At 37.6% G+C, this 15,850-nt stretch overlaps 1 protein-coding gene across 3 annotated transcripts in view; it reads right to left on the bottom strand.

The window, feature by feature from the left end:
* The window catches only part of CHKA (choline kinase alpha), a 32,936-nt gene extending 20,358 nt beyond the window's left edge, over positions 1-12,578 (bottom strand). The window contains exons 1-2 of one of the 3 annotated variants that reach the window (XM_039331269.1): positions 12,056-12,578; positions 6,180-6,291 (exon numbers count right to left, since the gene is read on the bottom strand). In XM_039331269.1, coding sequence (XP_039187203.1) covers positions 6,180-6,291; positions 12,056-12,399 — 456 coding nt within the window. In that variant the 5' untranslated portion in view covers positions 12,400-12,578. Of the gene's footprint in view, positions 1-6,179; positions 6,292-9,820; positions 9,841-12,055 lie in introns of those variants that run through there. The other 2 variants (XM_039331268.1, XM_039331270.1) reach the window with 2 other exon arrangements.
* Between the last annotated feature and the right edge of the window lie 3,272 nt (positions 12,579-15,850).

Raw genomic sequence — 15,850 nt, 5'->3', positions numbered from 1 at the left:
AAGAACATTTAAATTTGATTTACTAATACAGAATGGAGCAAAATACTTTAACACTGGATATACTGAAGGATGTTTGGGAACAATGGACACAGAAGTTAATTTTAAGAGTGTTTGCCATTATAGACAAAAGATGTTATAGAATAGGAACAAGTTCACTAAGATTGATCTGAAAATGCATTTAAAAACGATAGACGAGTGATATGGAAGAAGATGCTGTATTGGACATACAAATGAAAACCACTGATATCTTAATATTTAAAGGGAGATACACAAATACCAAACCAAAAAAAGTGACCTGGATTTGGGAGCTTTCCCATATTGGATTTACAAAAGAGATATGTTAAACTTTGAAGAATTTTATGAAAAAAAAAGAAAAAAAATGAAACAAATCAAGTTCTTGGATATTGTTTAAAGGTATTAAGGATCAAGATTGTTAAAAAAAAGGAAAGAATATAAAGTTAGTTTATTTGATCAAATTGGTATATTGTCATCTCTCGTAACCCTTAATAGATTTTTGCTGACCAGGACTGAATGATGAGGCTTTAAGGAATTGTTTATAGATAAGAGATGAGATACTGGAAGAAGAGATCATTTGTCATATTTTAAGAGAAGAGAAGGATAAAGTCATTTCTTTATACATTTCTTTTCTTTTTATTATATTCTTAGTTTTCTATTTTTTCTTTTCTGCACTGTTTTTCTTTTTATGTTTTTAGTTTGTATTAGTTTTTATCTTTTTAACTGTAATGTTTAATTACTATAAAATTAAGCTTAAAAAATGAATATAAAGAACATTTGTAATCCTGTGACTTCCTCAGAAATCCAACCATTTGTCTCTGTAAAAAACTGGGATAGAAAGCATATGTAGAGAGAAACTGCTCACTCCTATATCAAAATAACATTTTGTGTTTGTTAAGAAATCAGAAGGGAGGTATTAAAATGCCGATTTATTTATTGATCAGCATGTTTATTTTGCAGAGCAGGGGTCTCCAACCTTGGCAACTTTAAGACTTGTGGATTTCAACTGCCCAGAATTCCCTAGCAAGCATGGCTGGCTGAGAAATTCTGGGTGTTGAAGTTCGCAAGTTTTCAAGTTGCGCTCAAAGAAAATTCACAGGATATGGATAGACTTGCATTGAATATCTAAAGTGAATTTTTATACCTCACAGTTAACACCCTAGTCTGTGGTCTTGATATAAACCACATATGGGGAAATTGTAATGTTGGGGCTTATGAATAATATGGATCCTTTTAAATCCAACAACATCCCTAATCCTTTTTACTTCTGATAAAGTTACCATTCTTTTAAGGGAGCAGAAAGATGGAATGATGGAATCCATTTACAATTTCCATTTAACTGTAAAGCTATTACAAAAATATCTATAGAAAGTAATCTTTTTCATCATAGCCTCATACTCTGAGCCCAAAGGAAATGAAACCAGCAGAGAATGCTCCAACTTCAGAGATCTCATACTATACCGTAAATCGTGTCTGTCACCTGGAAACCAGAGTGCTCTAGGCACGATCGCATGGACAAGCCTGCAGCAGAGAACACATGCACATACAACTAAAATGGTACATTACCCTCAGACGACCCTTATCGCCACCCAACAAGTGTCCCCATATCAGGAATTCTATATGCCAATAAATGGGCATTTGTAGTTATTCCTTGGCACCAGGTTTTCAAAGCAAAAATCTCAACAGTAAAGGAGCATTACACTTACAGAATTCCACATATTTACTGAGTTACAAACAAATAAAAAGTAAGAAGTAGATAGGCAATATCAAGCAATTGCAGTCAATCTGTATATGCTTAGTGAACATTATGTAGTCTTAAATGCTTTCTATTTTATTCAAAACTGAGACAGGGTGGTAATAACAACAGAATTCTAGTATCTGGCTGCTAGAAATGAGGCATGAGCCATTTTTCCTCCCAGTCTTCCCTTTATTTGGCTAAAATGGAATTCCTGCCACAAGTAAATAATACACAATACTGCAATTTGTACATTTTGCAGTAGTAAACAGTTATTCTATTTATTTTAATTGCTTTAATAACTGCCTTTCAGATGTATACACCAATCAATAATATTGTTCTTTCTATTACTCTCAGACAAGCTCACAATTTTTTACAACTTACTTCCTAGCCTGATATTATATAGCACAGTGGCAGAAAATAAAAGTTGGCTGAGGAATACCCCAAGTCTTTTCTACATTTTCTTGTAGCCAACTTAAAGCAATATAATTGAACAGTTTGTATGCACTGACATTTGTGTCTTCCAGTATTTATGATAAGCAAACTGGACTATTATGTTGGGAAGTAAACAGCAGGACAAATTTTTAAACAAATGTTATTTCAGTTGGAATATGAAGGACTGGTAAGGTATCCTCCAATTAGCACTTTTGAAATTTGGAATAAAAGAGCTGAAGAGTTAAAGTTTGGTCCTGAGAATTGGTATGAATCTGAAAATGGGAATTGTTTTTTTGAATGCTGCTGTAATATAAACTTTACTTCTATCTAAAAAAATATCCATTTAAATTAAATATTCTGCAGTCTTTATCCATAAAAATTACAATTAGGAGTCTAAATGAAAAAGTTGTGAATATTCACTGTAAGACTACCATCAGCTTCAGTTTTATTTTTCTTTAACACTTTATTGATTTTTGAGATCAAAGTGTGACACTGGAAAGAAAATCAGTTTGCTTATGCATTAAAAATAGTTTAGAAAGAGACAAATGTTTATACTGAGACCCTCAATATAATCTGAAAGTTTTACCTTAGGACTGTCTCTGCTTACTTAAACCTTAGTGAACTGCACCAACAAAAACAGTCATTTCACTGCCACTATGGAAATAAAGGAAGTTAGATATCTTCAAAAATTTTAAAATACGAAGTGAAAAAAAAATTAGGATGTTAATACTCAAATGAGCAGCCAAACTAGGACTGAAGAAAAGTCCAAAGGTTCTGAATTATTTTCTTCATAAAAAGGCAGAAAATATATTATAAAAATAGTTTTTTCAGGGGAAGCATAAGCACAATCCAATCCAATTTATGATTCTGTAAGACTAAATATTCAGAGCACTAGAATTGCAGTATTTATGTCTAAATGCATGCTAGTACATATTAAAATTCTGAAAACTCCACTATATTTTCAAATGAAAATGAGCATATCACAACCACGCACTAATTTCTATTTACTCTGCAGACAACTTTAAAAAATGTAATCTTATACACTGAACAATAGCACTATAAATTAATTTGTAAATTAATGTAAAATACTTAACACTTATTTTAAATTGTAGTTCTAGCACCAGTATTTTAGGTCACAGCAATAAATCAGCAACAGCAAAAATCTATTTCTTTTCTTTGGTTATTGCCTTGCAAAATTTCAACACTTGTTACATTTTAGTTTGCAGTACATAATCCAAGCTTTAAAACATAGTTATTCTCAGGATTATTCTCACCATACACTCAAGTGGCGTTTAATATGGAATTTCAATATATTTGGAGTTCAGGAGTATTCTAGTTATAAAAAAAATTAATACTATCATGAGTACTCTTTTAAGAACCAGATCAAAATAATTTATCAAGTTTTAAACATAATTTCTATATCTTCTGTCACTACTGAACAGTGTTATGATGGAATACATCTTGGAATTATACATTATAAGAACTTTTACTTTAATCAATATCACATTATCTAATCTGTAAACCTATTCAAAAGGCTTAGGTATTTTAGGCACTATTATTGTCTTGCTGACCATTCTAGACTAGGAATAAGCATATGTTTAAAGAGTTAAAACAACAGTCATACTCAATTATGAGTAATGTTAATCATAGATTTTTCTGTTAGCTAAACAAATGGAAATTTAGGATTGCAACAATATCTACAAATAATTAATAATGGTTTCAGGCCAATTTCAAACCTAATTTCATGATATCAGAAATATTAAAACTAGTAATAAATACTTCAATGAGCAGGAAATAGTTATTTGTGACATTTCTGCATCTCTTTTTCCCACTGGATCAATTCCAGGCATCTCATTTAAAAGCACTACTTGGGAACAAATCCCCTGGCTTTATTGGGATTTACGTTAAATAAATAATCAGACATCTTTCTTGTGTAAATTCTGCAATATAGCACAACCTTTACACAAAAATGTAGCAGGACTCATTGGTGGAGAGTCTACATAAGATGGAATTTCATGGGTTCAATATGGAGCCTTAAGAACATAAGTGTCAACTCTACATTCTGAGTTTGTTGGTCTTCGCATCAGAACCATGACATTAAGCAGAACTTAGCAATCTCAGGGTACTCCAGATCCACTTGGCTCTATGGAGCCTCAATGAACTGAATTATTTGGGCTGTAAGAACTGGAATCTAAACTCCATATAGATAAATTAAGTCATTGCTATTCATATTCCTATAACTGCTGGGATCAATTATAGGTAGCCCTTGACTTAAAACTATTTGTTTAATGACCATCAAAGTTAAAACAGCATTGAAAAAGTGACTTATGACAGTTTTTCACACTTATGACCAACGCCGTAACCCCACAGTTATGTGATCCAAATTTGGTCGCTTGGTAGCTGGCATATATTTATGACAGTTGCATCTCCCAGGGTCATATGATCAACTTTTGTAACCTTCCCAGCCAGCTTTAGACAAGCAGTCAATGGGGCAAGCCAAATTTCCTTAATGACTGCATGATTCACTTAACAACTGCAATCATTTGCTTAATAACTATAGCAAAAAAGGTTGTAAAATGAGGCAAAATTCACTTAACTGCCTCATTTAACAACAGAAACTTTGGCTCAATTGTGGTCATAATTCAAGGACTACCTGTACTGCATAAATTATATATAATTTGTTAAACTTATATCCTATATTTTCTCTAGAAGGTCAAAGTGATGTAAATAGATCTCCCTCCTTCAATTCTTCCCCAAAAGCAAGACTGAGATATATGGGAGTTACAGAGAACAACTATCCCAAAATCGCCCCGTGAACTTTCGTAAGTGGGGGTGGATTTGAATCAGGTCACCCAAATCCTGGTCCAAAACCAATTATACTAGAGAGGATCATTTATGAAAACTACCTGGAAACTGCAGCCAATTCAACTTCTAGCTGTTTGGCTACTAAATGGAAATGTGTTGTTGATAAATAATTGCACTAGCTTCTGTCCATTCCTACCTCTAGTTAAAAGTGCAAAGAACACTTGGTCCAAAGTCCCTAGTATAACACCTGCTGCTGTATTTAATTGATGTTATCTTCATTATCTTTTCCTGATGCCATAATCACCTGAGGTAATGTAGAAATAACTAACAGCATTTCCAGGGAGGGTGGAGGGGGAGACTAGCACTAATCTTATTACCTTTTCAGTGCCAGGCATTTTTTAAAAATTATCCGATATTAGGTGTTTAAATCTAAATTTAATCTCTTAATATGTTCATTAACATATTTATATATTGAACCTATTTACATGTTTGATTGTATGTTAAGATTTTTACATTTTAATTACTTTTAGCTGACATTAAATTCTTAGCATGAGAAATATAGTTGTATTTTTATTTTATTATCTTTTGGCCAATGCCTGAAAGCATACTAAGTGACTGACAAGCAAATCAATGAACAGTAAAGGAGAAGAATCCTTATTATTCTAAAGGCCAATTCTTTGGATGAACAGAATGGGGAGGCCATTTCCTGTGCATTAAACAGAATCTGCTTCCTTTTTTTCTTTCTAGACTAATCACTATAATATGGACATAATATTAAAAGGAATTAATATTAACACCTGAAAGTAGAAACATGGGAAAAGAGAAACTTATATCAAATGTAATGTTGCTTAAGCAACAATAAAGTTTCCTGGGAGAGCCATTTTTGAAAAAGATGTGTAAGTCACTATTACTCAAGGCTAATGATTCAGTTCAGAGCCAGGGAATGAACAAAGTTATAACCAAAGCTGTTTCTCAATTCATATATGCATAATGATGATCCAATAATAAGAAGTGTTTACGACAACAGTTCTATGTGCATTGTTGACAAAACCTAATAGATATTTTGTATTTCAAACACACTTGAGATTTACATTAAAAACCATATATTTTTATGCATTAAATAAACCAACATAGGTGGAACAGCTGAAATGTATATTATTCACATATACATTGTTCTATCAATACTTACCATTTGCAGAATTGCACCATATAAACGAAGAAGAATAGTGCGAGGTTCATCTGCAACAGTCTCTATAGTGTCAGGCAAAGAGCACTGGAACAGCATGTTGCTGAGGCCTCCTCTACAAAAAGAAATCCATTTTTTATTTATCACAGGAGAGTGTCAGTATGCAAGTAAGATTTGGACTGTTTGAATTTGAACACAAGTGTGAAAAATAGATTCATGCTTTGGATTCAAATCCAAATTTGCTGTGTCTAGATTCATGAACCTGTTGCTTTACCCTTAGTATCATTTATTTAGCTTTCTGCATGAAGGCCTTTTGGAGCAGAAATAATCAAGTTCAATTAGAACTCCAAATCATATTTCTTGCTTGTATTCGTCCCTGTTTTGTTTTGTATATATATATGGATCAGTGCAGACACACACACACATACACCCAGACACACACAAAACAGAGAATTCCCGTTTTGTTACTAAGTTTATCTCCATGACAGACATTTATTCTTAGTCATACCTCAAACAGCCATTTTGTGATTATGTTTGTGGCATCTTTTCAAAATATTAAATAAAATAATTGGCCTCATTTAGTAAGTAAATTTAAACAGTACTCATATTCAGTTATCATTGCACAGAATTGATTTGGTCTTACAATTATATTCTAATAAAAACAGTTTTATATGAACATATATATTTATATATTTACTGTGGTGCTGTTATTATTCAAACTTACATGTTAGAAAGACATTAATAACAGCATAATAGCATTAGCATAATGATGTAATCTGCTTGTATAGACTATTAAAAATAGATTTCACAATTAAAGAACTGAACAAGTTCACAATTTAGCTTCCCATTTCTTAGTACAGGTAATTCTCAAGTTATGACCGTAATGGAGCCTGCCTGTTGCAGTTATTAGTTATGATGATTGTAATCTAAGATTGCCCAGAAAACAAGCAGTTCTGCTGCTTGGGATAGGGATAATCTGTAGCAATCATATTACCATTTTTAAAATTCAAATTTAGCATCTGACACACAGAAAAAATTCCACTATTCATTTTCTTTCATTTCACCTTGATAAATTTTATGATCATTTGGAGGAAATACAGCCTGGTCTCTGGCTTTGTCCACTCGATTCTGGCCCTGCCTGGTTCTTGAGAACAAACTTTGCCACATAAAAAAGCCATCAAATAGATTTCTCCTCTCCCCAATTATCCCATACCCAACTTAATAGCACTAATATCCTGACTATTATCAATAATATCTATGCTTGCTCCAAAGTAGCACTATTTTTTCTTTCAAGACTTTCATGACAGAAGACAGCTTTTGCAGGTAGCATTCCAAAGGTTGTTTTATTTTCCTGAAAAGCAGAAGTTAGCAGCCTTTCTTTGAGTTTCTTTGTGTAATAGAATGCTTTTCTTTTGCAACTTCAACAATATTAAAATATTAAACCCTGCAGATACTACAGAAGCTAGGATGTACAGCTCTGTTTTTGGTTTTCTAAGGAAGAAAGGGAAAGCAGCTAGCTTGAATACCAAAACTCGTTGGCTTTCTCCAATAAGAGTGAAACAGGAAAAGTCCTGCCCGTAATGCACATATGTAAAGAAAATTTGTTGTGATTCCTGGCCAGTCAGTGGAGTCTGAGGAATTGGCAGCTGAGTCTGAGGAATCAGATGAGGAGGAAGGGCTTGGAGTGACACTGGAGTCAGAGGAAGGCTCTGAGGAGCTCCAAGACTTACAGTCGGACAAGGAGCCTGGCCCCTCTACTCATGTGCAGGCTGAGACACAGCTGTGCTGGGAGCCTGAGTTGGACAGAGATGAAGAACAGTTGGGACAAATCATGGATGCATGAATGCACAGGGAAGAGAAGCGAATAGGACAGAGGATTGCAATGGGGCAGCTCCAAAGGCAAAGAGAAGGAATTAGGAAGCCTTGGTTGAATTATAAAAGGTGTGGGAGGTGCTGGTTGCAAAAGGCAACCGTTCGTGTTGAGGATTGAGTTTCTGTGGACTGTGTTAGTTTGTCTTGCTTGGACAGCCATGTTGTTCAATAGGGTTTAAGTCAGAGTCTGGCTAGGCCATTCTAGGACATTCACAGAGTTGTCCCTAAGCCATTCCTATGTTGTCTTGGCTGTGCGTTTAGGATCGTTATCATATTGGAAAGTGAACCTTTGGCCAAGTCTGAGGTCATGAGTGCTGTGGAACAGGTTTTCATTGAGACTATCCCTGTACTTTGCTCCATTCAGCTTTCCCTCAATCCTGACCTGTCTCCTTTTCCCTGTTGCAGAAAAACACCCCCAATGCATGATCACCACACTTTACTGCTGGGATGATTTTGGGCAGGTGATTAGCAGTGCCTGGTTTTCTCCAGATATAACATTTAGAATTGAGGCCGAACAGTTCAATCTTGGTTTCATCAGACCAGAGAGAATCTTGTTCCTTACAGTCAGGTACTTTTTTGCAAACTCCAAGCGGGTTTTCATGTGTTTCGCACTAAGGAGAGGCTTCCATCTAGCCACTGTGCCATAAAGCCTAGATTGATGGAGGACTGAAGTGATGTTTGTCCTTCTGGAACTCTGTCCCATCACCACACAGGATCTCTGGAGCTCAGTCAGAGTGACCATCGGGTCCTTGGTCACCTCTCTTATGAAGATCCTTCTCCCGACTGCTCAGTTTGACCAAGCGAAGCTCTTGCAAGAGTCCTGGTTGTTCCAAACGTCTTCCATTTGAGAATTATGGAGGCCACTGAGCTCTTAGGAACTTTCAGTGCAGCAGAAATATTACTGTATCCTTCTCCAGACCTGTGCCTTGCAATAATCCTATCTCTGAGCTCTGCATTATGTCATTATGGGGTACTTAGTGTAGATTAATGAAAAAAAATGAATTTCAACAACTGTAGAATCAGGCTGCAGAATAACAAAATTGACAAAAGTGAAGGGGTCTGAATACTTTCTGAATGCACTGTATATATTTGAAAAGTTCTTAAAAATTCAGGGAGATATTCAGATATGTATCTGCCCTGAGAGTAGCCCATAGTGAACTACATTATGCAGTACAGTCTAACAACAGAAACTAACTACAATAAAAATTTATAACATTTTGTATTATGCCTTAAATGCTTTATACGTTTTATGTCATAAAAAGTTTTTAAAAATTAACCAAATTTCAATGCCACAAGAGTCACTGCTCTTCAATTTTGAATGCATTTTGTAAGCAAGCGCATTTGAGGTACTTTAGTTCAAAACATTTTGCCCCGTGTGATGCACTGTTTCACCCTGTAAAGGTTACAGACACTAGACTAGAGTTTTAGTACTGTACTATATAAATATATGAAATTATCCATTTTAGCTTAGTTGATTTAATCTGCACTTAGTTTTGAATTCTTTCCAAGTCAGAAAACTTAGATTAATAAAACACAAGGTGTTTTATATATATGTGACCCAAACATCAAGTTATATGAAATTAGCTCTAAGAATCACCCCTCTATCAATTAGCTAGCCATTAGTTAGCCATTTCATAAATACTAAAACTAGTTCTTAGAATCATCACGTTCTTGACCATCGTACCTGCATGAAAGAAAACTATGAAATTTCTCATATGACACAATCCATACCATTTTCCCTTCAGGGAATCCTCTCTATTGATCAGCCTTACCTGTAAGTTCATTTAAAGTTGATATTCGGTTATAAACTTTGCAGTTTTCTATGGCTTAGAACTCAATTTAGTTATCCTACAGTTTTGTTCTAGCCACCTCTCAACCTGCCAAATGAAACAAGTATCTTTGACAGCATACAGGTTGTACCAGTGATGACTTTATGCAATCCTATTGTTTACATATTAAAATTAGTCACTGAGTGCTATCACTAGTCTCAAATATGCAAAGGTATAAAATGATCAGTTCACCCACTCATTTGATATTTCTATATTTTGCTTCACTCTTTAAAAGATAGTACTTTTTCAAAGATCAAGTATTAAAGGCTGCTAACAGCAGAACTCCATTGCATAACTCTAAACTGTGGTTTAATTTCCCTATCCCAGACAACATCTACAACTGCAGGAACAAATATACTAATTACATAAAAATATTCTATCATCGAACATTTCAAAAATGCATTGTTATGTATTCTCTGTGCATTAAAGAAGCAAGCCTCTTAAATTCCAGTAGGATCTATGTAAATTTAAGTGCAACAAAGCAGATGTCAGAGTACCAGCTGGGCAGCCATCTGTCATATATATGCATTAATTTGCTTTTCTATAATGAGAGGGGCTGGATTTGACAGCCTAAACAAATTCTTCTAGCTATGCTAGAAAAAACTTATCTGCTTTTATTAGAAAAAAAATGTGTTATCAGAATAAACACTTAACTTTTTCATCAAATTTCCACTCAATTCTTTTCTGTTGGAGAAGGCTGCTCTAAATTAACAAGGTTGCCACTCAAACAAAAAAGAAATTAAACCAAAGTTCAATATTTCTCTTGTACAGAAACATAACTTAGATATACTAAAAAGCTACACTTTTCACATAATTTTGAAAACACACATAAGTTTAATAAGCAATACATCAAATTAAGAAGCTTCCTAATCTTTACTTTCCTAACACTATATGCAAAGCAGTTACTGCTGAGATTATGAGTCAGAGAAAGGCACCTAACATTTTACAGGAACTTGCAATGAAGAAATGATTCATAATGCTAAGCAGTCTTATTTAAAAAAGGTCAGAAGCAATTTAAGTCTTCATTGTCCAGAAATCACCCCATATGACCCAAACTTTAAAAGATAAGCTATGAATTTATCTCTAAAACATTTTATGCTACACATACTTGAGACAGTTGCTAATAGCGATTGTTAAAAGTAATCAACCAGCAGTTTGACACCCGATCTGAAGAGCAGGCATAGGTTAAATCTAATAATTACTTTTAAGAAAACTTTATGAATTGATGTGATACTTGAATTTAAATTACCTTGTAACTCAGAATAAAAAATACTGCTTGAAGCTGGTTTGTCCATCATTATCCATTCTACCAGTATGATCTGGCAGGAAGTCTAAATGGGCAGTCTTTCAACATACTATCCTCTACACTACAGTGAGTATGAAGTCAAAATCAGAAATGTTTTAGTAGCTGGTTTTCAAATTACTTTTTTTGGTTTCTCTAAGAAAGCAAAACATTAATGTGGCTTCAGCATTAAGTTGAATGGTTGTTTTAGGTATAACATTATCCACCAGTGACTCATAATTGCTTTGAGATTATGTGAAAATCATGTAACTACGGCTTGTTAAAGAAGCTATAATTTACAAATTTAATTTTTTGTGCAAATTCTGCAGCCTATAGAAGTATCTTCAAAAGCGGTCATTCCCAGACTTCCCTGTCGTCCCCCCCCCCAAACTGGCTCTTTTCCATTAACCATGTCCAGGATGACTTTTTGTGGCCCAATAACCACCAAAACTCACCCCAATTCTTCCTATTTGGGGGGAGTATGTAAGTATGGGCTTGATGGCCTGTGGAGATCTTTAATGCCTTTCGTAGAAGGAGCAAGAACACTTTGACGCCCTCTGGTTATTTCCGCCATTTGCACAAAAGATGCAAGGTAGACCAAACTAACAGCTCCACCCCCATTTCCCTCAGTTTTGCTTAACGAAAAAAATCCACACACAGACACACACACACACACACACACACACATCACCACCGCCGTCATTTTAACGTTTATCTCTCTCTCTCTGTCTTTCTCTCTGAACTAGCCGACCCACAAGCCGTGTCTAAGGTAACGCACTCCAGACGTGCGAGGAATGTCATAAAGAGATGCCAAGCCCAGCGACTACCGCCCCGGTGAAAGAGCCGAGCTTCTAGCCAACGGCTGTTAGCGGCCCGGATACTAGCGAGATGCTAACCTGATGGGCGTGATGCGCAGCTGGTCCTCCCGCAGCCCCCGCCACGCCCCCCGCAAGAACTCCCGGCACCACAGATACGCCTTGCGCCGGGTGCGGGGATCGGGCTGCTCCTCCGCCGGCGGGGATGGAGGGGTGGGCGGCAGAACGAGAGGCGGCTGCTGCTGCTGCTGCTGCTGGCCCTGGCCCCGGAGCCCCAGTTCCTTCACTTCGGTATCGGTGTTAGAAGGCGGCGGCGAGGGGGGCGACTGAGTGAGGGCGGGTAATCCCGGGCCCGGGGCGCATCCCAGCAGGAAACCCAGAGGGGAAGAGTCGGCCTCGCCGCCGTTACAGAACTTGGTCTTCATGACGACCGCACGGATGTAGAGCAGAAGACCGGAGCTCTCGCACACTCAAGACTCAGACCGTCCAGCCGGAATCCCCGCAGAAGGTCTAAAGCGCGCGCGTGTCAGCCTCCACCTACTTATAGGCGCTCCGCACGAGGACTCTAGCGCACGAGATCACCTCATCTAAAAGCTAGCCCCCCACCCTCCCTGCCTCTTTGTCTGTGTTTGATTGGCTGCAGGCCCGATCCAACCGCAAGGTTGCGGTCGCGACGTTCTCTGATTGGTCCAGAGGAAAGAAGCGGCGCGGAAAGGCCATTGGCTGCCTTCCTGGTTGCTCTGGTTATCTGGGGGGCTAAGCTTACGCGTATCCCAAAGATACAAACATAGAGAATGTAGAGGGAAGGGCGGGGGGAGGTGATGGAAGTACTTTTTCTATTCCGCCTGCGCCACAGCGGGGGGGGGGGGAGCTGAGCGACTTCATACTCCGCTCGTCTGCTCCCCCCCCCTTTCCCCCGTAGTAAGTCTGGCTTCGCCCGCTCCTCCATGTTTCATCGGTGGCTCCCAACCTCCATCATTCCTCACACCCGCTCCACCGCTTGTAAATCCCTTCCCCCACCCCCACCACGCTCGCTTCAAGTTTGTAAGGTTGACTCCATTTTCTTCTCGGCTCCATTCTTTAACCTTTCTTCCTTGCGGGCACGTGGAGTGCTGAAGATAGCGGGGAAGGGGGGGATGCAAAGGGAGCCGAAAGCTACCCGGAGATGTTGCGAAGCGAAGGGGAGGGGGAAACGGGGAGGGAAGAAGTCGCCCTGGTAGAAACTGGCGCTATGCGGTGGAAACCGAACGAGGCTGGAAAGCCCGGAAGGTCGGTCTTGTTCCCTTCCTCCCCTGGCGACGGGAAAGAATGGGGAATTTGCCGCACACTGGACTCTGCGCGATGCGGCAGGGCTTGTCGGGAGCCCGGGCGGCCCTCGTCGCCTTCCTTTCAAGGCGATGGGCGGGAGCCCCTTTGCTCTGGAGCCAAGTACAGTCCGCATCATCCGGCCAAGGACACCAGGTTGAAGTACAGTACGCGGCGTGCTCTGCTCCAGAGAATGAAGGGGGAGGAGAGGCAAGGTGGTTTCCACCCTCTTGCAATTTAAAAAGCGGAAAGTTACAACTCATCGAGTGGAAATGAACTGAACCTATTCTAGTACGGGAAAGGCGCAGAAAAAAAAAAAACAAAAGCAAAAAAAAAAACGGAGCGTAAGGCTGAAGTACACCTCTGCAGTTGTGTTTGTTCTTTACTGCAGGTTTACTTTGCGCTCCGTTTTTTGGGCTTTTTACTTTGCGCTCCGTTTTTGGGGCTTTTTCTGTAGAGCAAAGGGGAGGCATTCACAACGGTCGGATTTAAGTGCTGTTAGCCCATCTTCGAGTGGGCAGAAAACAATTCCTGCTTGAAATTGATTGTCTCCTATCCAATTTGCATTGCCGATGTACCTAATCATTAGCAATAGCTTGATTTTCCTCCAGATTGATGGGTGACGAAAGCTGACAGGTTTTATGCTTCTTGCGGTTGCCCTTGTCAGATTAAGGAGGAAAAGATTGATATAACAAAGTTGACTTAAGCCTGTTTTGCTCGTGGATAGGGAATGAGATGAACAACATCAAATGGGAATATGGGAGAACACGTTTTTAGGGCATGTTTAGGCATCAGTTAAGCTGGGAAAGACTCAGTATTGAAAACCTATCCCACAAATGCCGCTTTATTTTTTTTCTTCAATATTGGGCAATTTGTAGATGTGGATGTTTGACCTCAGAATCATATGATAACTATGTCTCATTCTCCATGAAAGTAAGAAAGGAGTATTGCCCAATGCTAGTTCCCTTTACGTTACAATCATCAAAGGCATAATTTCCAAAATAATCTTTGTATCTTGAATGGTGTTACTTCTGCACTCCAATTAAGGCTAAATTGTGATGACATCTAAGAAAAAACTGAAGTTGGCCCAAAATTAATTGGAATAGTTAGAAAAGCAACACAACGCCGCTTCTATTTCTTGTTTCTTATGCCTTGTTTGTTCTTTTACATTTTGTTTATTCCATGTTTTAAAGTGACATTTTTTCAGAGCAGGTTATACAACACAGGTGTCAAACTCGATCTCATCACGTGACATATCACAATGTTTTTTTGGAGCTGGGGTGGGCATGGCTTGCGTGTGACATATCCAGCCCACAGGCCGCCAGTTTGACACCCCTGTTATACAATATTCTATAATGGGATGAATGACAATGCACCAATGCATAGTCTAGCAGTTGTGAGAAAAAAAAATCGTGTGAATTATTATTTAATGTGGGGAAAGAAACCACAAAATTTATTGTGGTTATGGGAAAGTTTGAGGTGCTTTTAATTCTCTTTAAAAAGTCTAGTAAATATATACATATGTCCACAATTACTTAGTTACATACACAAGCATTAAAAATTAGTTTTAAAAAAACATTAACCAGCAGCACACATTTCCTATCTACAGTTCCTTCCCCACACTTATCCAAATAAAAAAAGTTGCAAAACTGGTTTCCTAGTTTTAAAGATATCCAATGCAAAACAGTTGAATAATATTAAAATGGAAAAGACATGGATTGATGTATAAAAGCTTATGTGATTAAAAAAATACTTAAAGATAACAGAAATTGCAATAAAACTCCACCATTCAGTATTGTCTAGTGAGGGAAGATTAGATTCAAGACAGCGGGTAGATAAATGTGTGAGTCTGAACCTGTGAAACTGAGAAATACAGTGACTCAAAGACAGATTGGTCAGGCATCCTGGCATATTCAAGTAGATTTTTTGTGACGGTATGGAAGTAACTTGTCACTGTCTTCTTCCAGTATGTTTTCTGGACTTCCTAGTCCAGCCTTTAGCTTCATAATCTCTGGCGGTCTTCCATCTAATCAGGTTGGCGGTCCTTCGCCTACTGAGGCATCTTTTGAGGGTTCTGAAGAGGGTTATTAATAATTATGCTTCCAGTGCTCACTTTATTTCTGAGCAAAAGGAAGAGGTGTTGGAAATCAGGAAGACTTTGCAAACAATGGTTTCAAAGCAATACCTTGCCCATCTGTGCCTTTATGCACAGAAGTAAGGACTATTGTTAGCACTGGAAGTGAAATTACCACTGTGCCCAGGAAATCTCTGTGAGAAAATGTGCACATTTTCCTTTCACTGGAAACAGCTAACTTTCAACTCTTAGCATATTAACCTTCCTTTATTTAAAAAAAACTTGTTTCCTATGCACTTTGTACAAAGAAGCTGAAGTTTGTAGTTTAGGATGTACATTTCCAGTTCCTGTATATGTTTACAATTACAATTGTTTCAGTGACTGCATATTTAAGAGTGATTTATACTCAAACCCCATCCTGAAGAAACATGTTAATTATTTATCAATTTTGTTTTTTTAGTTTTACAGAAGACTCCAATTGTGAACATGTAATATGG

The sequence above is a fragment of the Crotalus tigris genome, unplaced genomic scaffold (assembly GCF_016545835.1).
Source record: "Crotalus tigris isolate CLP2741 ecotype Arizona unplaced genomic scaffold, ASM1654583v1 scf7180000024436.1354646, whole genome shotgun sequence".
NCBI classification, from domain to species: domain Eukaryota; kingdom Metazoa; phylum Chordata; class Lepidosauria; order Squamata; family Viperidae; genus Crotalus; species Crotalus tigris.
The sequence above is the reverse complement of the archived record's forward strand: the minus strand, read 5'-3'. Positions and strand labels throughout refer to the sequence as shown.